Source organism: Athene cunicularia, assembly GCF_003259725.1.
Source record: "Athene cunicularia isolate RWA chromosome 1 unlocalized genomic scaffold, athCun1 chr1_part2, whole genome shotgun sequence".
NCBI lineage: Eukaryota > Metazoa > Chordata > Aves > Strigiformes > Strigidae > Athene > Athene cunicularia.
In genome coordinates this window covers 14,138,602-14,164,013 of record NW_020799092.1, presented here as the reverse complement: position 1 = coordinate 14,164,013, position 25,412 = coordinate 14,138,602, and the positions used below count along the sequence as shown (strand labels likewise).

General features: G+C 37.8%; 1 protein-coding gene across 1 annotated transcript; it reads left to right on the top strand.

Moving 5' to 3' along the window:
- Positions 1 to 129: 129 nt before the first annotated feature.
- On the top strand, positions 130 to 24,521 carry AMN1 (antagonist of mitotic exit network 1 homolog; the record flags this gene model as incomplete). Its single annotated transcript, XM_026863549.1, has 7 exons — positions 130 to 254; positions 7,998 to 8,130; positions 11,752 to 11,896; positions 13,962 to 14,179; positions 18,481 to 18,537; positions 21,577 to 21,688; positions 22,317 to 24,521. Coding segments are annotated over 7 exons (864 nt in total), but the record flags the coding sequence as incomplete, so codon positions are not given.
- Positions 24,522 to 25,412: the final 891 nt, after the last annotated feature.

Below are 25,412 nucleotides of genomic sequence, written 5' to 3'. Positions count from 1 at the left end.
CGGGGCCGCGGCCTCGAGTAAACGCGGCGCGGCAGCCCGCGGGGCCCTGCCGTGGGGGAGCCCGCGGGAAGGGTCTGGCCGGGGGGACGGGGGTTGGCAGGCCTTTGGCGGGGGTGGAAGAGCGGGTGACAGCGTCTGGTAGCGGTGGCAGAGTACGTGACGGAGTTTGATCGTGGTGGCAGGGTAGGTGACAGGGTTTGGCAGCGTTCACCAGGAGCTACAGGAGAGGTGACAGGGTTTGATGGGGTGGCAGGGTAGGTGATGGGGTTTGGCAGAGGTGACAGTTTGAGAGGAGTTACGGGACAGGTGGCAGGGTTTGACAGGAGTGATACGGTTTGGTGAGGGTGACAGGGTTCGGCAGGTAGGTAACAGGATGATCCCTGACAGATCTGGACGTAGAGGGATGGTTGAGGATCTCTGGCTTCATCCAGCCCCAGTGCATCTACTGAATGGTGTTCTGCTTTGAGTTTTTCATTATGTGAAATTCCTTTGTGTTTAGGAGGGAGATAGAAACAGCATAGGGATAAAGTATTTGATTTGACAAGATAAAAGAAAAATAGCTTAGCAAACAATACAGGTAGTTTTAGACCTTTATTCTTTTAAAGCACTGAAGATTATAGTTGCCCTGGTGTAGCCAAAAGTGTTTTATTGTTTCCTATAAAGTACAGTAACAGTGAAAACATTTCTAATTTAAATTATTGTTTAAGCTGCAGAACAGTAATGTACTTTGAGAATGTCAACTAGCTTTTTGAAAATAATGTGATTAATCTTGATAAGCTTTTCTCTCAAGCTAAATTTAAAATTCTATGGCAAGACAGAGTTAACTAGGAGATTTGGCATTTGGCATTGATTTCCATGTATCTGCATTGGGTTTGGAGTATTTTCTGCAAATTTGAACTAAGTACTCAGTCTAGATTTGCAGGTCCCTATTCAAGCATGGCTGTATTAGCCACTTAGTATCTTCAAGAGAAAAAAAAAAAATCTTAAGTCTGTATTAAGTTTTTAGCTGCAACTGGGTTTTATGTACTACAGTATACTGACAATCTGCCTCCTTCAGGGTGGATTGCCAGAAAAGCTCATTTATCCAGTGACCAAGATGTGTCATGATAAATATGTATTTAGCACAAAACTGAAGTGTGTGCCCTTGTATGACAAAGGACTGCTTGCTCATTCACATGACTCAATAGGCACCCATCAGAGAAGAGAGAGCAGATGCGTGGTAGGTGCAGACGTAGCGCCCTTAGGGCTCGGAAAGTCTTTTTGATTCACCCTAGCCAAAGTTAGGGTGCAGTTTTGCACCGAGGAGCTGCTGGTTCGTTTGGGATCTCAGCAGGAAAGCCATGGGCTCTCAAGGCTAGTTAACTGTTTTATTGCATAGTAGTAGTAGAAAATGTGATAGCAATCTTTCGTCCTTTCTGATGCTGAGAACCCTGGCTATTGCAGCATAAAAGAAGCCCCTTCATATTGACCGGTATGCTGCGCAGATCCACTCAGTGGTGACATTTGCGCTCGTAGTCTTTAGAGCTTTGGTAAGATTTTTTTTTTAAGTAAACAACTATTCTTCATTTTCACAGTTAAGTAAAGGAATGTTATGTATAGATACACTGTTTAATCTTAAGACAAAGATTGTGGATGGTGTAATCTATTTGTACTGAGTTGGAACCAAACACAGGCTTCTCTGTTGCAGTTGATTCTAAGGAACCAACTCACAGATGGACTGTAAGCCAAAAGCACTTTTGCTTTCACTAGCGGGGAGACAATAGGATCTGCACCCTGCAAAATACACCTCCACCGAGGCAGAATTTCAGTTAGCTTATATAACAATTTTATCAAACATTCCACACATCCTGTGGTTAATCCCTGATAAGCAAGCAGTCTGGTTACAAAAATTTATGGTTTCCTAGATAGCATGGCATACTGCCTAAAGGCAACTGTCTTGATATATATCATACCCCTTCAGAGGGGTAGGCCCCTGTTTGCAGTTAGCCAGAACAAGAACTCACAGTATTTACTAACTCATACTGCTGGTAAGAGCGGTCTAGTTATGTCAAGCAAACCTTCACGCCGTGTTCAACTCTGTTCCTTAATTCACAGTCGGTCAGCCAGGTTCATCCAGCAGCCACCAAGGGTCGGTGAAGGCATTGCATTCTTACACGTCTCCAGGGGAATGAGTTAAAGGCAAACACTGTGTGCTCAGGTTATGTCGTGGTCACTTGTGCTAACAGATGGGTTGCTGCAAGCGAGGCCGGTGGTTAAAATCTTCTCAGATTCTGCTTGAAGTCGATGTCTCCTCGTTGCAGTGACCTGCTACAGGTGCCCTCATTATACTGTGCTAACTTTAGTCATTTTTTTTAATGTGCTTCCACACTGGAAATCTTGCTTCTTTCCTTGCTTAAATCTGTGGTGTGCTTCAGATTATAGAGCCTTAATATTTTGACCTCTCTAGAGTTTGTATTTGGTATGTATTTAATTTGCTGTGATTTGGTGGCATTCTGGTGCCAGTCAAAATTATGTTCCATAAAAGTTGTCTGTAGGGACTCCCGGAGTTGTGGCTGTATGCTAAATCTAATTTGGCTTAACTCTAGGCTGCTGCTGCCCCCTGCCCTCAACCACTTGTTCTGGCAGTATCATTTCTGTTACCTCACAGTTTTAGTCAGAGGAATTTTCATTCAGATCAGATGCTGAGCAGCTCACACTGAAGCTGTGAATTTCAGAGCCAGCATGAGGAAGGCGCAGTAAAAAGTGACTGAGGAGACAAGGGGTGTGGAACTAGCTTTTTCAACCCCTCTTTGGACTTCACATTCGGTTAGAGTGTTGTGTAATGACAGATGGACTTCTAATAGAAATCAATTACAAGGGTTCTGTCTTGCTAATAACTTTTCTTTTTTTGCAAAACTAAAACAGCGCCCAGACTTTTTTTGTTGTGCATGATTCATCTGTTGATAATTAAGATCTGTGTTACACTATATGCTTATGTTTTCACGATTAACCTTAGATGTTAGACCTAGTAATTTCTCTTTACATGTACTGTAGTGCTCGATACCATAAACAGTTTCTACTTTTGATTGGTTACTGATCTTTTTTTACACTACTTTATTAGTACTGTTGCAGCAATTTTCTATGTTAATGTGACAATATAATTATTATACCGGTAAGACTAATACTTAAAACTAATAATTACACAACTTTTTAACAAATGTATGTAATTTTAGTGTATTTTTTCTTGTCTTACACAAATTGGGTGATGGCCATCTGTTTATGCCAGGATGCACTTCAAGCTTCTTTCTTATGCTAACCCTTAGACTTATTGTTTAACTAGAAGAACATACAGCAGAAACTAAAAACTGAAACAAATCAATTAGTGTGTGAAGTAGTCCTTTTAATAAGGTCCTTCTTTTTAAGATCTCCAAACCTAACAGAAAGTGCATTTATCAAGGTGTTTCTGCTGCTTGATGGTGTGTGCTGCTCGTCTGCTGCTTGTTGGCCTTTGCCCTCAGCCCCAAAAGAGAAATTAGGACTCCAGAGGTCACATGCACTAGAGCATCATACTGGAAATATTTAGAAACATTCTTCTGACCTTATTTTTTTTGCTCAAGTTATATCTTATATTAGTTTTTGTTCCCTGAAGTTATTGTTCCCAACATGAGAAATGACCAATTTACACATGCACTCCTAGCTGATGCAGTTTTAAGGCCGGCATATTGAGGTATGCCACATTTGTAGTTGGTTTACATAATTATGCTTGGTTGAAAACTGAGAGTGTAGGAGTTGCAGGGCCTGCCAAATAGAGTGGATGCCCAGCAGCAACAACGCTTGCTGCAGAGGTGGAGAAGGCAGCTGTGCAGGTAACAGCTTTAGCTGGCATACTTTTAGGAGGCTGCTGTTACAAATCTCTTGGAGCACTGGCAGGTGTTTTAAGCTGATGTGCTCATGCCCAGACATGAACTCAGAACCAAGAGTTTATACCATCAAAAATGAGACTCTTAGAGCAACATAAATGAAATATCAAATTTAAAGGTGTTTTAATTAAGATTGTCACTACATGATAAAGAAGTGTAACTCATTTCAAGAGTACATAGTTAGATATTGCTCAGGTTTGATTGTTCCATGTGTCATTAATAGATAGCTCCTGTGTATTAACAGGGAGCCAGCCTATTGCAGACCAGTGCGTTATCTAACCTGTCAGTGTCTCAGGAAACTAAAGTCTTACAAAGGCATCAGAACATCTGCAGATGGGTGCATCTGCATGAACAAAAACTGAGAACAGAAGTAGAGCATCAGTTTGAAAGCAGAGCTTTCTTTTATGGTCTTACTATAGATATAAATTATCCAACCCTACAGAATGCAGGAAGGTGTGACTATTTTGTTATTTGCCATTAAACCTAATTTAGTATCTGTTCTTCTGGTTAATTTCTCCTTCTTATGTGTCCCACTTCTGACATTTGTCTGCTATTCTATTTCATGCGACATAACTTAGTATAAGCTTCACCTTGATGTGAATTAGACTATTTGTAGAATATTTAGTTATAAATATCTAATTTCTGGTTTATGTATTGGAAATTACACATTTGTCCTGTCATGATACTCTAACCCTGTCATAAAGCTTAAGGTTAAAGATCATAGGCCTTTTCTGTTCTGCATCTCTTGGTTGGAGATGGATGCTCTTTGGAGCAAATGAGTTATGACATTTTACAATTCGTAGACAACTCTGAACTATAAACAGCTGCTCTAACAAATGTGATAATGTGGATCAGGGAAAAAAGCAGTTGGGGGTTTTGCAAGAAGGAATGATCTTTTATCAGATCATTACAGGAGTAAAGCACTACTCAGTTTTCCCTGTCCATGACAAACAGGAATCGTGTTTTCTTTCATTAAGTTAGACTGGGACGGAATCTGTCTGCCAGGTGAATGCATTATAGTCTTTACTTACCAATCTTAGTTATTGCTGTGTGTATCCAGATCACATGAAAGTCTAGATGCCAACTACAGTAAAGTTACTGTGTAGTTACAGTAGCTTCTCTGGGTTTACTAGTGGAGTGACTTAATGCAAAAATATTGATTCTACAAAGGCAAAACATTTTTAACATTTTGGATAGGATTTAAAAAGAAAAGTTGGCCTGGGGAATCTAATTCAGGTAGCTATGATCCATAGATTATAGAACCTCCAATTCAAAGTACTTATGTGAACTCATGTTGGGTTTCTAAGCAAGAGAGGGACAGTGAGGTGTTACCCTTCATCCCTCATTTCAACTCTCTCCATTTTAGTTTTAGTGTAGTGTAATTCTTTTTAAAGTCTTGGCATTTTCTAGACAACAAAATACTACCTTTTCACTTATCTCTGGATGTTGGTTAGCTTCACTCTAGTTTATGTTCCTCATTTACCTAGGGACTTTGGGTTTTGATAATAAAATCTCCCTTCAGAGAGTTGCAATTTCTTCCTTAAGGACCAGCAATTGGTTTTTAGCATATTAAACGATTGGTGATTGCTCTGAAGGTCAGGATGCTCAGAATGCTTAGAAGCTATTCATAAACTCTTCCTGGAGTTGCCTCTGGTGTTTCAGTAAGCCTGTGATTGTAATTTAAAGTTGCAAAGGTTGGGATGTTAACATTTTATGTATACTATGATACATTAAAGTGCCTAAGGAATCTTAAAAAAATAGGATTGCCCCATTAGTGTCCCTCTATAGTACTTAATATTGCGTAAGTGAATACTGTATATTTGACCTTGAAAAGCATTATTTCAAGTGTTCTACCTGGGTACTATTCCACATATATCTGGATAATACTAATCTCTCTGTTTTATTTGGCTTAAGTAAAGTTCTTCATGTTTTCTCCCAAAAACCTCTGTTCCCTCTGTAATGAACTGAAAGAATTAATGCCTCAAATGTTCATCAACACAGAAAACCTCAAGGACAAGCTGTGGCCTTTGTGATTAATCTAAGGAACACCACCCAAGGAAGTGTGGAGTGTATTGAAGGATGCACCTCTCCTTTCCCTTGCAGTTGTATTGCCAGACTCCTTAGATAAGCCTCAAAGGGGGGATCATTGGCTCCACTGTGTAAACCTGATATGATCCGGCCTTGCTAATCACCAGCCCCATTGTAAGCCCGATGCTTTGTGGCTCTACTGTGTAAGCCTGATAGGATCTTGTCCTTGCAAAGGTTGAAGAGGTGATAATGTTGGTAAGAGGTGAGCATCCTGCCCCAGAAGAAGCCAGATGATTGCCCAAGAAGCATGAAGTCAGCAAAAATCTGTGGAAGCTGGGGGAGATCATGATCACTGGCTCATTTGGACAAGGGAGTTGATGCACCCCATTCCCCCTCAATTTATGCACAGAACCCATGCCCCACTTTTTCCTCATCTCTCATGGAAATGAGTTCTTCGAATGCCTGTCTCTCTTGGACTAGTATGCTAATCAGCTGATAAGATGAATTTAAAAGGCAACAAAAAATCTTGCTGTGTGTACACCCACCACCCAAGATTACCGGACCTGAGACAACACTGAAACCTGGAGTGGTGATCTGGACTCTTGTTCTCTCCTTCCTTTTTCTTTTCTTTTCTTTCTTTCTTACAAGACACCACATTGCTTACTATCCTTTTCTGAGTTTAAGCTGTTTCTACCACAAGTAAAACACTTTAACTGGACAAATGGTGTTGTTTCACCTTAATTTAACCCAAGAGGATCACAAAACCTTTATGACTCTCTGTGCTCCCAGGCTGGGTAACACCCTCTGGAGTCTCTTAACGTATTCTGACTGAAATGATCCCTTTTTCTTGCATTCACACAGATAAAATTCTAGGATTTCAGTCTGTCTTAAATTATCACCCATTATTCTGTGATTCTAGTAGGCCTATTAATACATATTTCTGCTTGGTCCTTCCTTTAGAGATAGTATGTGAGCCCTGTGTGTCTTTGAGATTTGTTTGCAATTTTTCATGCAACAGTATCTCATGATGGAAACTTTGTGCAAATCAAGTTTCAGTATCTGGCCAAGGGAACAGAATTTGACACTAGTACAAAAGGTGCCCAGGAGCAGAGTGTTCATGATGTCTATGTTGGCATTATTGGCATGTGTTGGCATCTCTAGCCCAGTGTATACGATAATCAGGCTTTCCTTCAGGTTGATAAATCATTCTGATGAATAAGCATGTTGGGGGAAGGAGGCCTTAAATACTGGTATTGGAAAAGGAATGGCTATATGAGTCAAACCAATCAGTGTTTCTCATTGTGACAGGATTTCACCCAACCTTCCTTCTCATCCCAGGACAGATTAATTTCTTGAAGAACCATTGTTGATGATGCTTTTTGAATACCTTGTAAAACTCCAAGTGGGTTCACTTTTGCCTATATATTATATTTTCTATGTGTCCACTTGTTTTATTTGCCTGATTACTTTGCAGGACCACGAGCTTGTTGATCTGAGATTTACTGGACCCACTAAAAATTTCTGCCTCAAGTAACAATCATCTGTGATCAGATCTAGTTTTAAACACAAAGTTAAAAGGGTTGAGCACAGGGTTACACAGCACAATTCATATTAAAAGAATGCTGCAAACTAGACAGTGAAGAAAATGCTACATCTGAAAATATGTCCTTAATGTTTTTAACTGTGGTGAAAAAGGTGTCCCTTCTCTGGAACTAGCTGTCCCAACAAAAGATTTTACTGCCTACCAAGTGGAGGCTTAGCTGGTGAAAAGGCTTTTCTTAGAGTTTGTGAATATACTACTGGCAAACTCATTTTGTGAGCTGGTTGGTGATTGCAGTGAATGAGGCTACAGTTTTGCCTGCAGTTGACTGGGGAATGCTTGCACAGAAGGATCAGACAGTTGACCTCAAAGGGCAACAGCTGACTTGGTGGTAGCATGGAACAGCTGGAGTTGATAAGGTTTGGAGGCAGCATAGCTGGATGCAGAAGATGTCATCTTATGGCTTGATTGTTCTAGTTCTAATATGTAATACCTCTTTTTGACTGCACTGTAACTTTCCTTTTTTTCAGATGCCTTCAGTGTTTGACAAAGAACCTTTCCAGATATGCTGCAGATATTAAGTCATTGCCACCCAACATAAAGGATAAACTGATTAAATTAATGAGTAGGCAAGGGCAAATTACTGATTCAAATATCAGTGAGGTAAGAACACATTCAAAACTTTTCTGTCTGTGATACTTAATACACAAGGATGAACTAAACTAAAAGTGTTTACATGAGACAACAGATAATTTCAGGCCTGCTTACTTTGTCCATGTCTTTACAGGTTTTTTTCTTAAACTTCATGATGTTAGTAGTCCTGTATTAGTAGTAATAAGATAATGTTTGTAGTGACAAGTAAATGAAGAACATTCTCCCTTCACCGATAATTGACTTCTATGTAATCATATATATGACATATATTATCCCTTTTCAGTATGGGGAAACTAGGCTCTATTGCAAACCAGCCTCTGTTCTGAATGTAGTATATTTCAAGAAGCTAGTGCATAATTTAGTAATGAAAAGATTTCAGGAACTTGTTAGATTTCTGTTATGTTCTATTGACATTATGTATATGATCTCTATATAATTTATTTAAGTCTTGATTCTTTGAAATGTGATGATACTAGGTCTAGAAATAGGTAGTTCAAATTTTCTCATCCCTTTTGCTCACTGATGTGTGTCAGTGTTGCAAAATGAAAACAGTTAATTCCTTTTTGTTAGCTGTAAATTCAGGGATACATCTGTTTTGGTATCTGTCTACTTGTTATCTTGTTTAGCCTCAAAGGGAGGCATGAGAATTGAGGAAAGCTAAAGGTTGGCCTTCATGAAACAGAAAATTAATAGCGCCCTGTTCATTCTGCTTTGACCTGTAACTCAGAAAAGGGAAATAGTATCAGTTTCTCAGAATAGCAAAGCCAAGACTAGAGGCAGAATCACAAGTACTGGGGAAAACTTATGAAAAAAAATATTATCTTTAGTTTGCACCATTTTTTGATTGTACAAAATAAGTCTTTGAGTAAAAATCTAACTCTTATTTTGGAAAACTAGGATTGAAAAAATTTGGTTTAGGCTGTCTTGTCAGTAAGTAATCCTGTCTAAGCATCCTACAAGATGTATATAATTGAAACCATATGATTGTGTGTGTATCAATGCACAAAACATATTAGGATATCTTTAGTCTGGAAACAAACCAAAGAGTTTAAGTTACAACCTTTTCCTCTGTCTCTTTGTAAAATCTCATCTGTCTTTGTCTTCATTCAGCAGTTGATCAGTGCCTCTCTTGAAGACCGTTTTCCGTCTTACACTGGGATATTCTGTTCTGGTTCTTTTTCTCATGTGTTTTTCCTTTCTCCATTCCTGCAATTTCCTGTGATTCTATCTTTAGCTGTCATCACTTTTCTTGGGCATGTTATACCTTAGTTTTCTTTGCTAACAGTTTCCAGGTTTATCTCACTTGTATTTTTTAAAAAATGCGAGCCACTCTTGGAATCTGAATTCATACTGTTTTTCCATACCATTTTGCTCTTCAGTTTTCCTGTTCTTTCATCTTGCAGATATTCTTGTTGCTCGATGTAGCAAAAATAGCTTCTGTTGTTTAGCTCTTCTCTTATTTTTCCCTGTTCACATCATGTATTACCAAAATATTCTACATGTGTCACATTCACAATGTCTCAGTCTTCCATATGGATAAGGAATTTTTTTTCCTTGCTATTGCTTCTGTCCTGCCCTTTTATTTCTAGTCTCCATAGTATTGCAGATAGATCTGTTTTTGCGATTTTCCAGGCTATGCTACCTCATTTACTTTTACTCATGTCCTTTCTTTGGTGGCATTGAGGCATTTTGCTTAAAGGTTAATTTCTTCCAGTTGAAATTCTGTTAACCTGCACTTATGTATAAACTTCTATTTCATCTCCTCTTCTTGCCTAGATTTGTGTTATCATGCCTTTTTTTCCTTACTCTGCTTTTTTCTTGAAGCAGCCTTCCATGACATGCATGCTAAACTTCTTATTTCAACTCACTTTTACCATAAAGATCTATAAAGCCATTCAGCATATGTCCACAGGATATTATACTTCAATCTCCTGTATTCTGCATGTAGACAATCCTTACTCTATCTAAAATTCCATTTTCTTTGAGACAGATTAGATTTTAGTATATGCATTCAGTGAACATGAATCTGTGAATAACAGAAAGCAAACCTCTTAAGTAATACCTGAGCATGTGAAGAATCATGAGCTAAGGAAGCTTAATACTCTACCTACTTTAAATAGGCAGTATTCTGATAGTATTATTTCTTATTTAGAATTCCTTCCATCAAATGGTTCTTTTTCTTATAAGATTTCTCAGTTGGCTTCAAAACCAGCAGTTTGCTTGCTTCTGTTGTGTCCTAGGCAATTTGGAATTGTGAAAGCAAGCTAGCAGTCAGGGAAGACATCTTGAATAAATGTTCATAGTCACTTTGGCTTTAAGTATGTCATCTGAGTTTGGCTTGTTTAGTTCCTTAGATATGGATTCAGAAATAAGAGTGAAAAGAGCTGAATGTTATCTTGTGAAAACTACTCACAAGTGTACTGTGGGATATATTGCTGGTTTTGTGGCATAGACACACTTGAGGCTTTCAGCATTTGGGAAGAAAAAGCTGAGGTCTGCTGTTCATTTTGCAGAAAGGTTGCAATTATAATCTACTAAAGGTTGCAATTATAATCTACTAGAAGTTTTTGCTTTTTTTCTGAAGGTTTATTGGACTTCATCAGTAAAGATTTTAGCATTTTATATATTTGCAAATCAGAAGAGTGGTATTCCTTGTAATAGCTTTATTGTACCTGTTAGAATGGTGAACTGAGAAAGGAATAGACCTTTAACAAGCCTGTCAGCTCTGCTGTTATATTTGCTTGTGTTTGGAAATTTACCATATGCTTTAATCCTTGTGAGTTAAGTAAGGGAATGACAAACTGAAGGGAACAATATAAGGTAATGTAAAAACCTGATCGAACACTTGCCTATTGGTCTGAAGGACAGCTCAGCAAAGGTATAGCTTGTTTGCACAAGAGAGGGCTATAAACAGTATTTATTGAAAAGTAGTGAGAATCCTTGAAAATTAAATTAGAGGTAAAATATATGGCTGTTGTTCCTAAAATATGAAGCCTTCCATGCTTAAGGTCTAAATTTCATAAATGTCCTCTTGGGGAAGATTTCACAAAAACTCCAACCTATGGTCTTGTGGGAGTGAAAGAGCCTATTTAATGAGGATTTGATACCTCCTCATGGTATGATAATGAGGGTGCTTGTTTATGAAAAAAGAGTGCGTAGATGAGAAAAACACTCTGGGGCAGAATATCTTTCAAGTATTACCCTTACCTGTTCAGCGGATTTAAGTTTTGATCACAGAATTTTTTTACACTTAAGATTTCTGCCATCAAAATTGTGCTAGTAAGTTTGAAGGTATTATACTTGGTGAACATATCTGTACTGACAGAAGCACTAGTGTTAGCAACTGTACAGTCAAAATAGTACTTCCACTGTTTAAATAGTAGTGTTAATGTGCTTCTACTGTAGATGTGTTCACAGAAACTGACTGTTCATGCTGGAGGAGATGAACTGTTGTGGCAAATATACCAAGTTTTCTTTAGCGTTTTAGTTCCTAGGACTGCTAAGCCCATCCTCTAGTGAATATTTTTTAGAGGTTCTATGTGAAGTCTAACATTACAAGTATATTAGATAAAAATATGCAAGTTCTGTGATGTAGTAGAGTTTGACTGAAATGGTAGGTTTTCTTTACAGATATTGCACCCTGCTGTAGAGTCTCTAGATCTCCGAGACTGTGATATTTCGGATAATGCATTATTGCAGCTTTATAACTGCAAGCAACTGAAAAAGATCAACTTAAATTCTTGCAGAGAAAACAGACTTGGAATCACTTCAGAAGGTATGTTATCTGTGCACGGATAACTGGGATCTTACTTCTGTTTTATTCTTCTTGTTAGAGTGGAGGAAATTGAAAAAAAAAATCTAGGGTTAAAATTGCTTACAAAAATCCCCAAGGCCACATGAATACTAATTAAAATTCACTTCAGTGGTGTCAATTATAGGTCTAGAGCACTGATTATCTTATAAAAGAGAGCAGTAAGGTTACTCTCATGCCAGGTTTCTGGTAAAACTATGCTACATTTGATCATATTTTCCACTTCATCTTAATTATTCCTTCCTTAAAACCCATGCCAGAGCCTTACCAGTACTACTGGGGTTGAAAGTTCAGATGAATCATCATTAGATAAGTCTTGTGATCTCCTAAATTACTTTTTTCCTCTTTTTTATTTAAATGTATTTGTTAATAAATCAGCTTTATAGCATCTTCTCTGACCCAAACGACTTGCTTTAGGACTTCAGGATTTCAGCTGTTAATTTTAACCTTCAGTTTCAAGTTGTGTTAAAAGAATTAAGCTTGTGGAGTTTTATTTGCACAAGTTTTGTCTTTTGATTACACTTACTCCTTTGCTCCATCCTTATTCAAAATTGAGGCAAAATATTAATTTAGTATTGAGCTAATGTGTACCATGCATTAGATGAGTCTTGGTTTGTATTTTCTTACCACTGCATAGTGATATCTTTTTGCTTAAGTAATTGGTTAAATTTTTTAAAAATTGATTTTATTTATCTTAAATGTCACCTCATTGTTATACTTTTTCACCCATAAGATAGAGTTTGCGATGGTCTTCCCTCCATGCCTTCATCTGTCTGCTGATTTCTAGTACAGTTCTTAAAGTACCAGCTAAGCCTAGAGCTCTTTATGTACACTTTTCATATATTAGGATAGAGATTCTTGATTGTTTTGCAATTAAAACTGGGAAATCTGTTTTTTTATTGGCAAGTTCCTAGTCCATCCAACTACTAACTTTCCTACTTATAAATTGAGCCCTTTTTAAACTGAGAATCAACTCTGAAGCATTTAAGTTAAGCTGGAACAGTTCTTTATCACTCATCTCAATTACATACAGGAAGAAAGACCCCAAACCACCCCATTTTAAAGCAGAGTTACCTTTTACTAATTCAGTAACAGGTGGGGATTTTTTGTTTGGTTTGTTTGGGTGTCACGATTTTTGTGGGGGGGTTTCTTTTAAGAAACCTGCTGGCTACAACATCCAGAAATATCTGAGCCCTATCATTACTAGGAAACATTTGCTCAGTGGTTCTGACTGAAGCAAGTACTATTTTATACGTTTCTTTGAAGTTCTTACATAGTAACATATCTTAATGCCATTCAACTTTTTATTTCTGCCTATCCAGAAGTGATGTAATTTTCTGTATTGCTGTAATCATCATATTTCCATCATCCTTGAAATTAATTCATTTCATGTGTTGCAACTGTAGTTCATGTACTTTTATTTTATTGACTATCTCCTGTGCAAATATTTTGGTTATTACTAACTGTGAGGGCTCTGAGGGCACCAGCAGACCCTAATGGCCATGACTGGTCTCACCTGCCATGCCCGCCTACACCAGCTGCCTAACTGCACCTTCAGTCCTGACCTGAGCTGTGTCATAGGTGTACCTGGTTCCTGTCCTGCTTCTGAACTATTGTTCTGATTTCTTGAACTGACCTCGGACATGACCTTGCATTTGGCCTGATACTCACTGCACTGTCAGCGGGACCTAGCACTGTCATCAGTCTGCTTTCAAACTATCAGCTTCTTTTTATGTACTCACTGAGGTGATACCTCATGTATATAATATCCCTCAGGTATCCCTCTGCAGTGTGGAGGAGAATTCAGCATTTAGAAATTTTTATCAACTCTATCACTGTTCATTGTCATTTTCTTCTTTTCATCCTTGACTTAAAAGAAACCAACTGCAAAATTACTTCCTTGTACAGAGTCTTGCTGCCACAGCATGAGATAAAAGTTGAACAGTCAAGGACTAGAAGACATTGGATTCAGCATGGTGATTATGTTATAAAATGAATGATTCTTTAAATTGGTCTGTTTCTTTGACAGGTGTCATAGCACTGGCCTTATCCTGTCCTTACTTGCGTGAAGCGTCTTTTAAAAGGTGCTGTGATATAACTGACAGTGGAATTCTTGCTCTTGCGCTCAACTGCCAGTTCCTACAAATTGTGAACTTGGGCAGCTGTTCAGGCATCATGGATGCATCTCTTCAGGCACTAGGACAAAACTGCAAATTTCTTCACAGTGTAGACTTTTCATCTACTCAGGTTGGTGGCAATTGGCTAATTGACTTATTTTTTAGAATTGTCATGATAAAATTGAAAGGGGATCTTTTTAGCTCTACTCTTGACAAGATTTAGGACCACAGTTCACTTCCAATTTCCTCCTTTCAAGGAAAAGGAAAGACATATTTTGTGTCTTAGTAACCAGAAAAATATGCATTTTGGTATTAAAGCATTTATTGTGGACCAGAGATAACCTTTTATTAGAATCTATCTAATATTGGAGATTTTTGTTCAATATCTTTATTTAGTGTCATAATTTTCTTCAAGCAGTAAAGTAATCCAAAATCTTTCATTTAAAAAAAGTAGAATCTTGGACAGATTGTTGTCTGCTTTCAGTTAGGACAAACCAACCTGAATAGTAATAGTACAGGATGTCAAGCAATATAAGACCCTAGTACAAGTAAACACTCCATAATTAGTTCTAGTTCAAGAGTGTCTGTGCTCTCTGAATGGCTTGTCGGAATTACATTATGGAGTCAACACAGAAAGAATGACATTTAAAATGTCGGAAAGGACAGGTAAGGGGTTTTAGCAGAAGTTAGTATTTAGCATGAGAAATGGAAACTCAGCTGCAACAGCACTACTATAACATACTTAACAATTATAGCAAGATAATGAAGTGAGGGAAGGGATTTTTTGCAGTAAGAATGGCCTTCAGTTGTCTGTGATGGTGAGTGATTATGTTGCATCTGAGTCAAGCACAGAGCATTCATAATAAAGTGTCAGATCTGGAAAACACATAGCAGGTTCTTATTTTAGATGCTGTTCTTCTTTCAGTTTTTTCAGAAGTAGGGCATCAAAAGTAAATATTTTCTGTGGTAATTTTTATTATTATCATTTATTTCTTCAAATTTATTTCATTACTTTTTTGTTTCCTTGCCTCTCTCTTCCTTTATAGGAAATAGTGGAGTTTCCCTGTATATGTTTTAAATGAGATGAAAGCTTCTTGAGTAACTAAATATTTCCATATTTTTAAATTCCTTTCTGATAATCATATGGTGCTAATACACTATAATTCTGAACTTCATTTGACTAAAAAATAAATAGAAACATATACTAGATATAAACGAAGTAAGTTTAAGATAAAGTAGAGAAACTGTGGATGGCTCATACCTGTAGAGATTGCAAGGCCTAACCATATTCTTGTGTTTGAGTTCCAAAATGCATAGTAAAAACATCAAGTGGAAATGGCAAAGCTGTGTGAAAGAGTAAACAGTGAGAGCACTGAAAATAAATGAACAGGCACTTGTGGAAACAAGGAAGCATATACGAGCTAGACTAGAGGGGCCAAATGCCTCAAGGTGATGTAGCCATTTTAAAAATAGGTTCATCTGGTGTCTGCAGAGATGAAGTACAGTAAGTAGAAGGTATAGAAGTGGTGCAAAATAACAAGAAATGGGTCATGTGAAGCCAGGAAAGGATTGAACTAATAAGGAGATGTAGCTCTGTGTCCACTGTATGCACACATAGAGTATGAGTGGAAGCTTGGCCTGAAGAACTCTGCTACACTGGCCCAGGACCATCTAAGAAACCTGTTTCTCATTACTTATCAGTATGCTTATGTTACCATTCTGAGGAGGTAGGGTTTATACAAAACCCTGTATTTACTGCTCTAGTTCTAGTGTGCTCTAAATCGCAGCAGTGTTAACAGACTCAAGAGTCCAAATCCCTGCACTAATCAAACAGTACATTTCCTCTTTAATGTTCATTGTCTCGGTGTATGGCAAATAACTGTGGGAAGAATCTTGCCTGAAAGTACTGTGCAGACTGCGACACTTTTCTGTCTAGGGTGTGGGATAGTTTAGTTCTCTGCAAAATGTGTTGGCAGAAGCCAAGTTGCAGGTTATCTGTTTTATCTGTGCAGACACTTCTCATGTAGGACCAGCTGGGTTGCTGATGTACTTAACTGCTGGTACTGGGCTGTGTAAGCTTTTGCTAGAGATACATACAGAGTTTGGTGACAACTGGTCTGTACCAAGAAGCTGATGTATTTATGGCTTGGTACCAATGTGACAGTGTATCCCTTACATCGCCAATGTAAGAGTGATGAGGATGCACAGTCCTTGATGAGGATGCACAGATGTGGCATTACAGACAATGCACATAGATACTCAGCAGAGTGGGAAACAGTACTGCAACACTGTAGTAATAGTATAGCAGTGGTTACTCTGAGCTCATCCAGGGAAGTGAGGGGACTTTGTTTTAATACAAAACTGATTTCATTCTCTCACGCTGTCATAATCATATTGTCACAAACATCATGACAGTAGCATTCAGATGGTCTCTCCAGAGTTCAGGCACAAACCAGGCAGTCTGATCCAGGTTTGTTTTGATGACATGAAGGATAAGGGACACAGCCTATCAAACCTTCATCACTGTTCTTGGGTTGGTTTTAGGTTGGTGACCCTGCACTGGTTTTGGATGTGCCCTTTAGGAACTGACAGTGATTACTCTCTCCATTCTGTCCCACCTGAAAGAGTTACTAAAATTTATTCATTCACTGCCTTTCATCTCCTGGTCTGGGTGTCTTGGGGAGCTAAATATGCTGTCATCTTGATGACCTCCTAAGCTAGGTACTGAGAATACCAGCCATTCTTACAGGCCTTTGTGTGCCTCCATGCTGGGACATTTCTGTCCACTCTCCATTCGCATTGGTCTGACCCTTTCTATTACAGTTCTGTATAGTAGACTTGCAATAGAGGGCCAGAAGGCAGTAAGACAATTTGTGCAATGGGAATAATCAAATCTTCAAACAGAAACGGAGCTTGTGGTCTCTGGATTCTAGCTGTCAAACTCAGCTGAGCCTGACTGTATGTATTTGATGACTACTGTTCCTGCCATCTAATATTGTAAGTGATTTGACACCAATCACAATTTATCTTGTATTTTGCACATTTAACCAGCAACCAATGCTACTACGAATTCCTCTGTATAACCTTGTACCAAGGCCGAAGAACTGGTCAGTAATCATTTACTAGGTACACCTAGGTACTGCTTAGGTAATTAGATTTATAATTGAAAATAATTCTGTTTGAAGTTGTTAGAGAGATGTCTAGACACAGAATAATTTATTACCTAGAATACATTGGATAATGTCTCAGATGTACCACAACCCAAAATTAATGAGAACTGGGGAGAATGAACTGTAACAGTTTAAGGATCTCAGCCGAGGAACGGTGAAACTAGGTAATAGGTAATTCCGGCAGGGGGAGATCGCAACTACCGACTCATGGGCCACCGACCCAAATTACACCCCAGACTCATTTCTAGAGATTTCTAAGCTTTAGTGCACAGAATTGGAAGAAGGAGGGAAGTATGATAATGATTTCCAGGGATTCTTGTGTTTATGTATGAATACCTAATGAGTATGTGTGATTGAATAATATATAAACTGTATGATTCTTGTGCTTGGTGTGCATTTTTGGTGAGAGCACTCACCCACACACCCGGCCATCAATAAGTGTCTGCTTATCTGCATCAAATCGGTGTCGATAAGTTTTTATCCTGGTCCTTCGGTGACAATATAAGCACTATGAAAAAACCTGTGTGACAGATCTGATATCCAGTTCAGCTTTTGAAGTAAGGAGGAAGTTTAATGAATTTGGTTCCTGGAAGCAAATGAATAAATCGGCCTTTCTTGCCTTTCTAAGGTAAGGAATGTCTTTTGTCTCTCTCCCCTCTCTTGCAGGTAATCATTGCTTCATGGCTGGCTGTAGCCAATAAACCTTTTAATGCGAGTGTATGATGACTGCTCTAAGACTGTTTGTTTGAGGAATTTTTGCCTTACATAACTGATTTGCTTCAAGATAAGTGAAAGTAAGATAGCAGATAAAAGACTGCTGTGATTACTTTTTTTTCCCCAATCCAAGAAACTTCCTTCAGGAAAATCTCCATCAGTCCTGAAAACAGGAGAAAAATTGGTCTAGGTAGAGCAGAAGTACTTTAAACCTTATAAATTAAAAGTGCCATGCTCTGACCATAAGAGTGTACTCACTGGTAAATGAGACAAGGAAGCTGCAGAAATAGCAGTTACACAGTTGAAAACATCCAGGTAGAAAGCCAAGCTGGATCCCATGGCAGTAAAATGCAACAGTGTTTAATAAACTGAAAAAAAACATACATGGCTAATTTTCTCCACAAGCTTAGTTGGGAAGAAAATACTGTAATTTTAAGTGTATTCAGTGAATGCAAGGAGTAAATAATATTTTTTTTCCCCAAATAGCTGTGTTTGAAAAAAATGAACTTTAATCCATTGTTAATAACAATGTGGTTTTTTTCTCTAGGTGACAGATGATGGCGTTGTAGCACTAGTGAGTGGAACATGTTCAAAGAATTTAAAGGTAACTTACTTAATAAGAATGAAATGAAATGAACAAAAGCAAATACCAGCAAATTTTAATTATTATTATTATTATCAGTATTACTTCTGAGGGATGTTTTTTATTGACTGCTTTTGTTTGTGTATACCCTTGCTCTGATTTTGGTTATGAATTAAGTATTTTCTGTCTCTCTGTAGCAGTGCCTCAGACCAGCTTTTTGAGAACCTCAGTCTTTTCAATATTTTTCTTCTGTTGAATGTAGTATGCTTATTTTAACTCACATTGTTTTAGAGAGTTGTACAATAAATGCAGATGAATGCTTAATTTTTCCCCTTTATTTCACTGGAGTTATTTCTTGATTCTGTTGGACACTGAGGCAGAATCTGTAATGTGGGTAATTCCATGGATTTAAGAATCAATTAGCACCTCTGCAGAGGTAAATCTCTTAACTCATGAAAGCAACTGTGAAAATGAAGTTGTCTTTGCATAAAGATTCTCTAGGCACTGAGACAGTAATAAAATGAAGGAGAAGAGACATCCAATATCTCTTACCATAAATGATCTTCTACTTTTCTATATAGTAAATTTTTTATCTGCATGTGTGTTTTTGCTTTCATTGAAGGCTGATTCTGAATCCAAGCTGTTCATCTAGAAACCAAGATGGAAAACAAGTCATACTTTTGCTAGTTTCTAGTGTTTAATAAAACAAAGAACCCTAAACAAAATACAAAATCTGGGTCAATTGACATTAATAATAACTCGGAAAAAATATAACTGTTACTCTTTTATTTGGAGGGTGAACAGTTAGATTTGGGTTTTGGCTTTTTTCAGCTGATTTTGTCTATTTTGGACAATCTTTTTAGTCTTGATGAGTCTTGTGGTACAAAACGAAATTATTTTTCAGACCATAGCATTGAGAAATCCTATTTTTGTATACTAGAAGTTACTTGAAAATATCTTTGTCTTTTAGCTGGTTACACCTTTAGCTCTAGCAACACTGATTACAGATTCTCTAAACAACCCTGGGTCTATGCAGATAGTCTTCATAAGACACCTTGTATTCAGCCTATAAATGTAAAGCAGTGGGTATCACTATGATTTGGATTAGGTCATTTGAACTAGGTTACTCTCAAAAGTCTTCAGTACATATGTCTTAAAACACAAATATTGTAATAAGTTTTGGGTTTGCTGTTGAGTGAGGTTCTGTAAGGTTCTTAGGGAGTTCCTAGAGGGTTTTGACCTATTTTCCAGTAATGTTGGTATAATTGCTCTGTCAGTATTACCTTCCCTCTTCTGTATTACTGCTGCCCACAGTTCATAGAGAATTATATTCTTGTATGTAAGCCCTTTTTCTTCAAACCATAGCATTTATTTTTAATACAAATTTCCAGCTTGCAAAATGTGGCCTTTGGTGTTTCCTAATCACATCGCTGTAGTTACTGTTTCTTTGAAAGTGCATAGGCTTTGTTTTGTGTGTGCTGCACATGGAAGCCTGTGGAAGTTGTACTAGATCAGGAAGAACAAGTTAGGTAGCTTACGTAAGACCTGCTGCTTCATCAATAAGTGTTCATGAAAGTAATGCTGAGGTGGTGGGCTTTGATTTCAGAAAAACTAATGGGAAATTTCAGTCACACCAGACTGAATAGTGGTATGGATTTTGCTTGTTCATTTCCCTGAGCTCAGTACTTGTTTCTTCTTTTTTAAAAGCCATGTATTTAAGTGCTTTTACTACATTTGGGTTTTTGGATGGGTTTCAGGGGGAGGGGGGTGTGTCTGTGCAGTTTTAATAAGGCAAAATATAATGGTTTTATCAGTATGAACAGCTAGAATTGTTTAGGTCCATTGGTTCGCAAGCAGTAAGAAAAAGAAATTTAGTAGAGAATATGGAGTTATTTGCTACAATCTTCTTCAGTGTAACTCTTTCTTGTCTGTGTTACAGTCCTCTTACCTCGGTTTTGTACCATCGAAGTGCAAATTTATAGACAGTGATCTAATGTCAGGTACATGTGAAAAAAAGAAGGGTCTTAAAATACTCAAGCTGTAACTAGCAGGCAGATTTATAAATCTTCTTACTTCATTCAGAGGCATTCAGATTCCACATTTCAGTTACTTATTAAAATGAACTAAAAGCTATAGATATATCAGCTTTTGTATATCTTGCTTCTCTGAATACAGTTCTTGTTTTCTCTATCATCATTCAGTACAAAGTTGCATTTATTACAAAAGGTCCCTTTCATTTCTGTGCTCTTTCAAGTTTCTTGGAGTTTATAATCGGGAAAGATGCTCTTTCACAGTAAAACAACGGGGCTTTTTTATTTTTACTCCAGGATTCCTAAAGTATATTTTCCCAAATCCTGTTTGCATTAGATTTGATAGTCTCTTTTCTGCATTTTTTCCTGTATGTTATATTTATTAATATGTAAGGCACTCTAGAGGGAAAAAAAAAAAAAAGAGTTGGTAATAATCTGTTAATACTGAATTTATTTGTTCTCTAGCACATACAAGAAGTGCTAGTTTTACAACTTCACAGAAATGAAGAAGAGAGCAGGTTTTAGTCTAGCCTTGCAATAAATTCTTAGACTTCTTTTAGGAGATTAGATAGATAGATAGATAGATAGATAGATAGATAGATAGATAGATAGATAGATATTGGGAACTTCAGTAGAGACTCATGAATCCTGCCTGTTTTGAGAAACCCCAGAATTCAGTTTGGGTTCTGTTCTCAACAAATTGCTAGGAGAATGTGTGTCATAAGAAAACTGATGGGACTCATACACCACAGAGTCTCGCTGGAGAGTTTTCTTACTGTCTCAAATGGTATGTTTTGGGAAAACTCAGGTTTATGTTTTTAGTGTTGACTCTTCATAGAAAAGCTGTCTTATTTTCCTGAGGGTATTTTCCTGATCTGTACAGGATCATATATGGGGTCAATGCATGGAGGAGCAGTAAGTCATACTTTCTTCTGGGTGAGGATCTCTGAAAATGGTTGGACAAAGAAAGCTCTGCTTCCAAAACTATGAGTGCTCAGACAGGCTTTTGTTACTACTATTTTCTTAACAGGAGATCCATATGGAACGCTGTGTGAATCTGACAGATGTTGCTGTGGAAGCAGTCCTCACTTGTTGTCCAAAGATACACATTTTTCTGTTCCATGGATGCCCACTGATCACAGGTAGGTCAAACCATGCAGGAAGTAAGAAGAGTAATTACTTCTTGATAGTGTCTTGCTCTCTGGAAAAGCATACTGTAAATAATCTGAAGCAAACAATAACTTCCTAGATAATAATCTTACACAGATTTTCAAAGCAAGGTGAGAGATTTGCTTTGAAATATGTCAACCTTCAGAGTGGGATTTCTTTCTTAGAGTTTGGAGGTTTTTTCTTTCCTTTTTTTTCCCCTGACAACATGCTGATGAAGATCCAAAGTTGATGACAAGACTTCAGAAAAATATGTTAACATCTTAAACCCCTACTTTATTCCAAAAGTATGGAACAGCATCCGTTCAAGAAACAGTGGAATGGAGTAGGACTGGTCAGCCTGAAAAACAAGCTGAAGAGGGGTTATGATCTAACTTAGGTTTTTTAAGTTTGGTTGGTTGGTGATGCTTTATAGCTATGTGATTGCAGAAAGAACTGAGTGGTTTTGAATTACTAAAGATATATCTGAATTGTGATATTGTAATAGCAAGATAAGTGTAAATGCAGATATATAAATGAATAATTTTGCTGTTTACCTGATTTCTAAATACCACCTATATATATTCTGAATGAATAACAGGAATTTCCTTGGTTCTTTTGCAGATCGTTCCCGAGATGTTTTAGAGCAGCTAATCATATCAAACAAAATCAAGCAAGTAACATGGACTGTTTACTGATTATTTATTGTGTACGTACAAGTGTAAAGTTTACAGATGGGAGAGTTCTTTCGGAAAACAAGCACCTTGGAGAAATAGCTGGTGACTTCTGTAGCACCAGATTACTTCCCGCCTTGTTCCCACCAGAGGTCTCCATCGCCATTCCAGTCCTTGCCTGTGAGTCTGGGCTTCCCCACTGTCTCTGCTTAGAGCCCTGTCTTCGCATGGCTGATCATACTTCATTAAGAGGAAAGTTAAACTATAATTAATATTGCACTGTCATCGCTCAGCCTCCTTGAAGTATCAGATTTGGCTACTATTTAGCATCTTTTAGCATCTTGGCTACATATACAAACCCAATTTAAGTCTGTGTTCTGATTTGTAGTCTGAGAGGATAGCTGCAACTAAAAGTACCAAGCCTAAACATAGTATTTAACACATCCAGAAATGTTTGTAAAGTTGGGACTTCAATCTGACAAGTCAGCAGACAACTGACAAATGGAGTGGCATTAACGGCAAGGCAAATGTATTTTAAGTCGTAAGAGACAATCTCCTTTCACCATGTGCTTTTGCTAGGTCTGGATGAAAAACTGCAGGTACCTTTCTTTCAGTGTTACTGATGCTGCAGGTTTCTGGTTTTATTTACCATCAAATATTTGCTGGATTTTTACACATCCGAAACTACAGTGTGAACATAAACTTGATTTGAAATTGTTGTGGTGACTTAAAAAATTTCAGAATAGTAGTAATGACCAATAAAAGAATCTTATATATGGACAAATACTTACTTGCCCTGGCTTTTGCCTGTGTTCCTGCATGAAAATACCTTTAGGGAACAGAACATTGGTCCTCATAAGCATAGCTGTGAGTGAAATAGGACCAAATTTACTGTCTGAGTATATAAATCTCAGGATGGTAGAGTTAGCAGAATGTTGTGCTATATGCAGTTTATTACATCTCCAGTGGCCCCCAGAAGCTGAAAATAACAACCATTTATATATTGTTTAACTGTAGTCATATTAAAGAAAAAAAGATTAGAACTGTAGAATGAGTTTATTACATGATGGAACAGTGGTCACATAATTACAAGTCATGTTCGTTGGCTTTCTCGAAACAGTATAACTTCTTGTGACACTTCTATGACTTCTACATTAAACTTTTAAAAATACTAGTAATTTTTGCATTATATAGGGCAGGTATCACACTGTGTTGTGACTCTGCATCTGAAAGTAGCAGGGTTTATCTAGGGTGGTCTTAAATGTATCTGGTGACATGTAAAACCTCATAAGTTTGGGCGACCGTAAGGACTATGTTTACTTTACAATTTAACACTTGTCATAGCCACACTCATTTTAAGTGTTGCAGAAATAAACCAGTCTTCTATGAATCTATTTGAAGTTCAGGTCAAATTGCATGGAAGAGAATATAATACATGTTGCATTCAGTAATATTAAAGGATATTATGATGTCTGACAGTCATCTCTCTTCTTTTGTTGATATATAGGTTTGTGGAAGAGCAAGTACATTTAGAAAACTTGGTCAAGTGTAACTGAAAGCATAATTTTCAAACGCCAGTCCCTAAATCCCTAACTCTTATTACATGCAGTACTGTTGCTCAGCCCAGTGATGTGTTCCTGGTACCTATAGCTACACCAGTACAAACCATTCCAGCAAATAGAAGTTGATTTTGCTACATTAAGCAACTAGCATCTGAAGGCTGTAATTGCAGCAAATCCTTGGACCAGAAAGAGGCCTAAGAACCTAATCTACCATGGTTTATTCCCTTTTTTGGTTAAAGAGTAGTTTACTGTTTTGCTCTGTGGAATCCCTGGTATCAGTCAGGGCCCATCATGCCTTTCAGCTTTTGGACATGACTTGGCAATAAACTTGTTTTGTGCTATTTTTGATATTGATCCATCTAGCTGATTAGGTGGCAGCAGTGACACCTCAGTAATCATGTCAAATAAATAAAGCATAAGGGTCAGGCTGCCAGCCCTGGTTTCAGGAAGGGTGCTGGAAGACAGTAAATAGAATTGTAAGCTAACTCAAGTGAGAGGGGCCTTGGGAGGTTTCTATTCTAACTTCCTGCCCAAAGTGGGGCCAGCTCAGAGCTCAGACCAGCTTAGTCAGAGCTTTATCCAGCCAAGTCTTGGAAGAACTGAAGATGACAGAGCCTTCACAACCTTTTGAGGCAACTTGTTCCACTGCTTGACTGTGTTAATAGTGGAAAAATTTTTCCTCCTATCCTATTTGATCCTATTTTGTTTAAGCTTACACCCTTTCTCGCTGGAAGAGCCTGGCTGTCATACTGACAACCTCCTCATATGTATGGGCAGTCTGCTCATGTCTCTTGAAGCCTTCTCCATTCCAAGCTGAACAAGCCCAGTTCCCTCAGTCTGTTATTGTAAGACATGCAACTATAATATAGTGTGGTGATGGTTGCCAGACTCATCTCAAGTGCTACATGCAGAAAGATAATTAATAAAGAAAAGAATGTAAAGCAGCTAAAGATGGAACACCACCAAAATCTGTAACAGCAAAGGATGCTTAAAAAAGGGACAGTGCTACTGCTAACCTCACTGGCAAGGTTGTCCTTTTTCCCCTTGCTAATGTAACCTTGGATTTGTCATGAAGGCAAACACAGCTTACACTGTGTCCTTAAATGTGCATGTAGATTTACCGTCTTCTCCTTTCTACAGCCTCTTCTAAATGTGTAACTTAGTGGTCTATCCTCACTTTGTGCTTAAAAATTGGTACAACACTGCAATGAATTAACACTTTAATTTTAGGTGTGGAAGTTTAATGTTAAGTCACATTAAATCCTTCACTGCGAGAGCTTAAGTCTGCCCTCTTACATATTTATTACTGGCATAACTCCTGGAATATTTTTTGATTCACGTTAGGCCATCTTCAACAACTGTTTACAAGCACTGGGTGAAGTGGAAGAACAACATTGTGCATACATTTATCACTTCATATTCTGTATTGTTTGGATATTGTTATTGTTGTAAATTGCTGGGTGAATGCTGCAGAATATTCACAT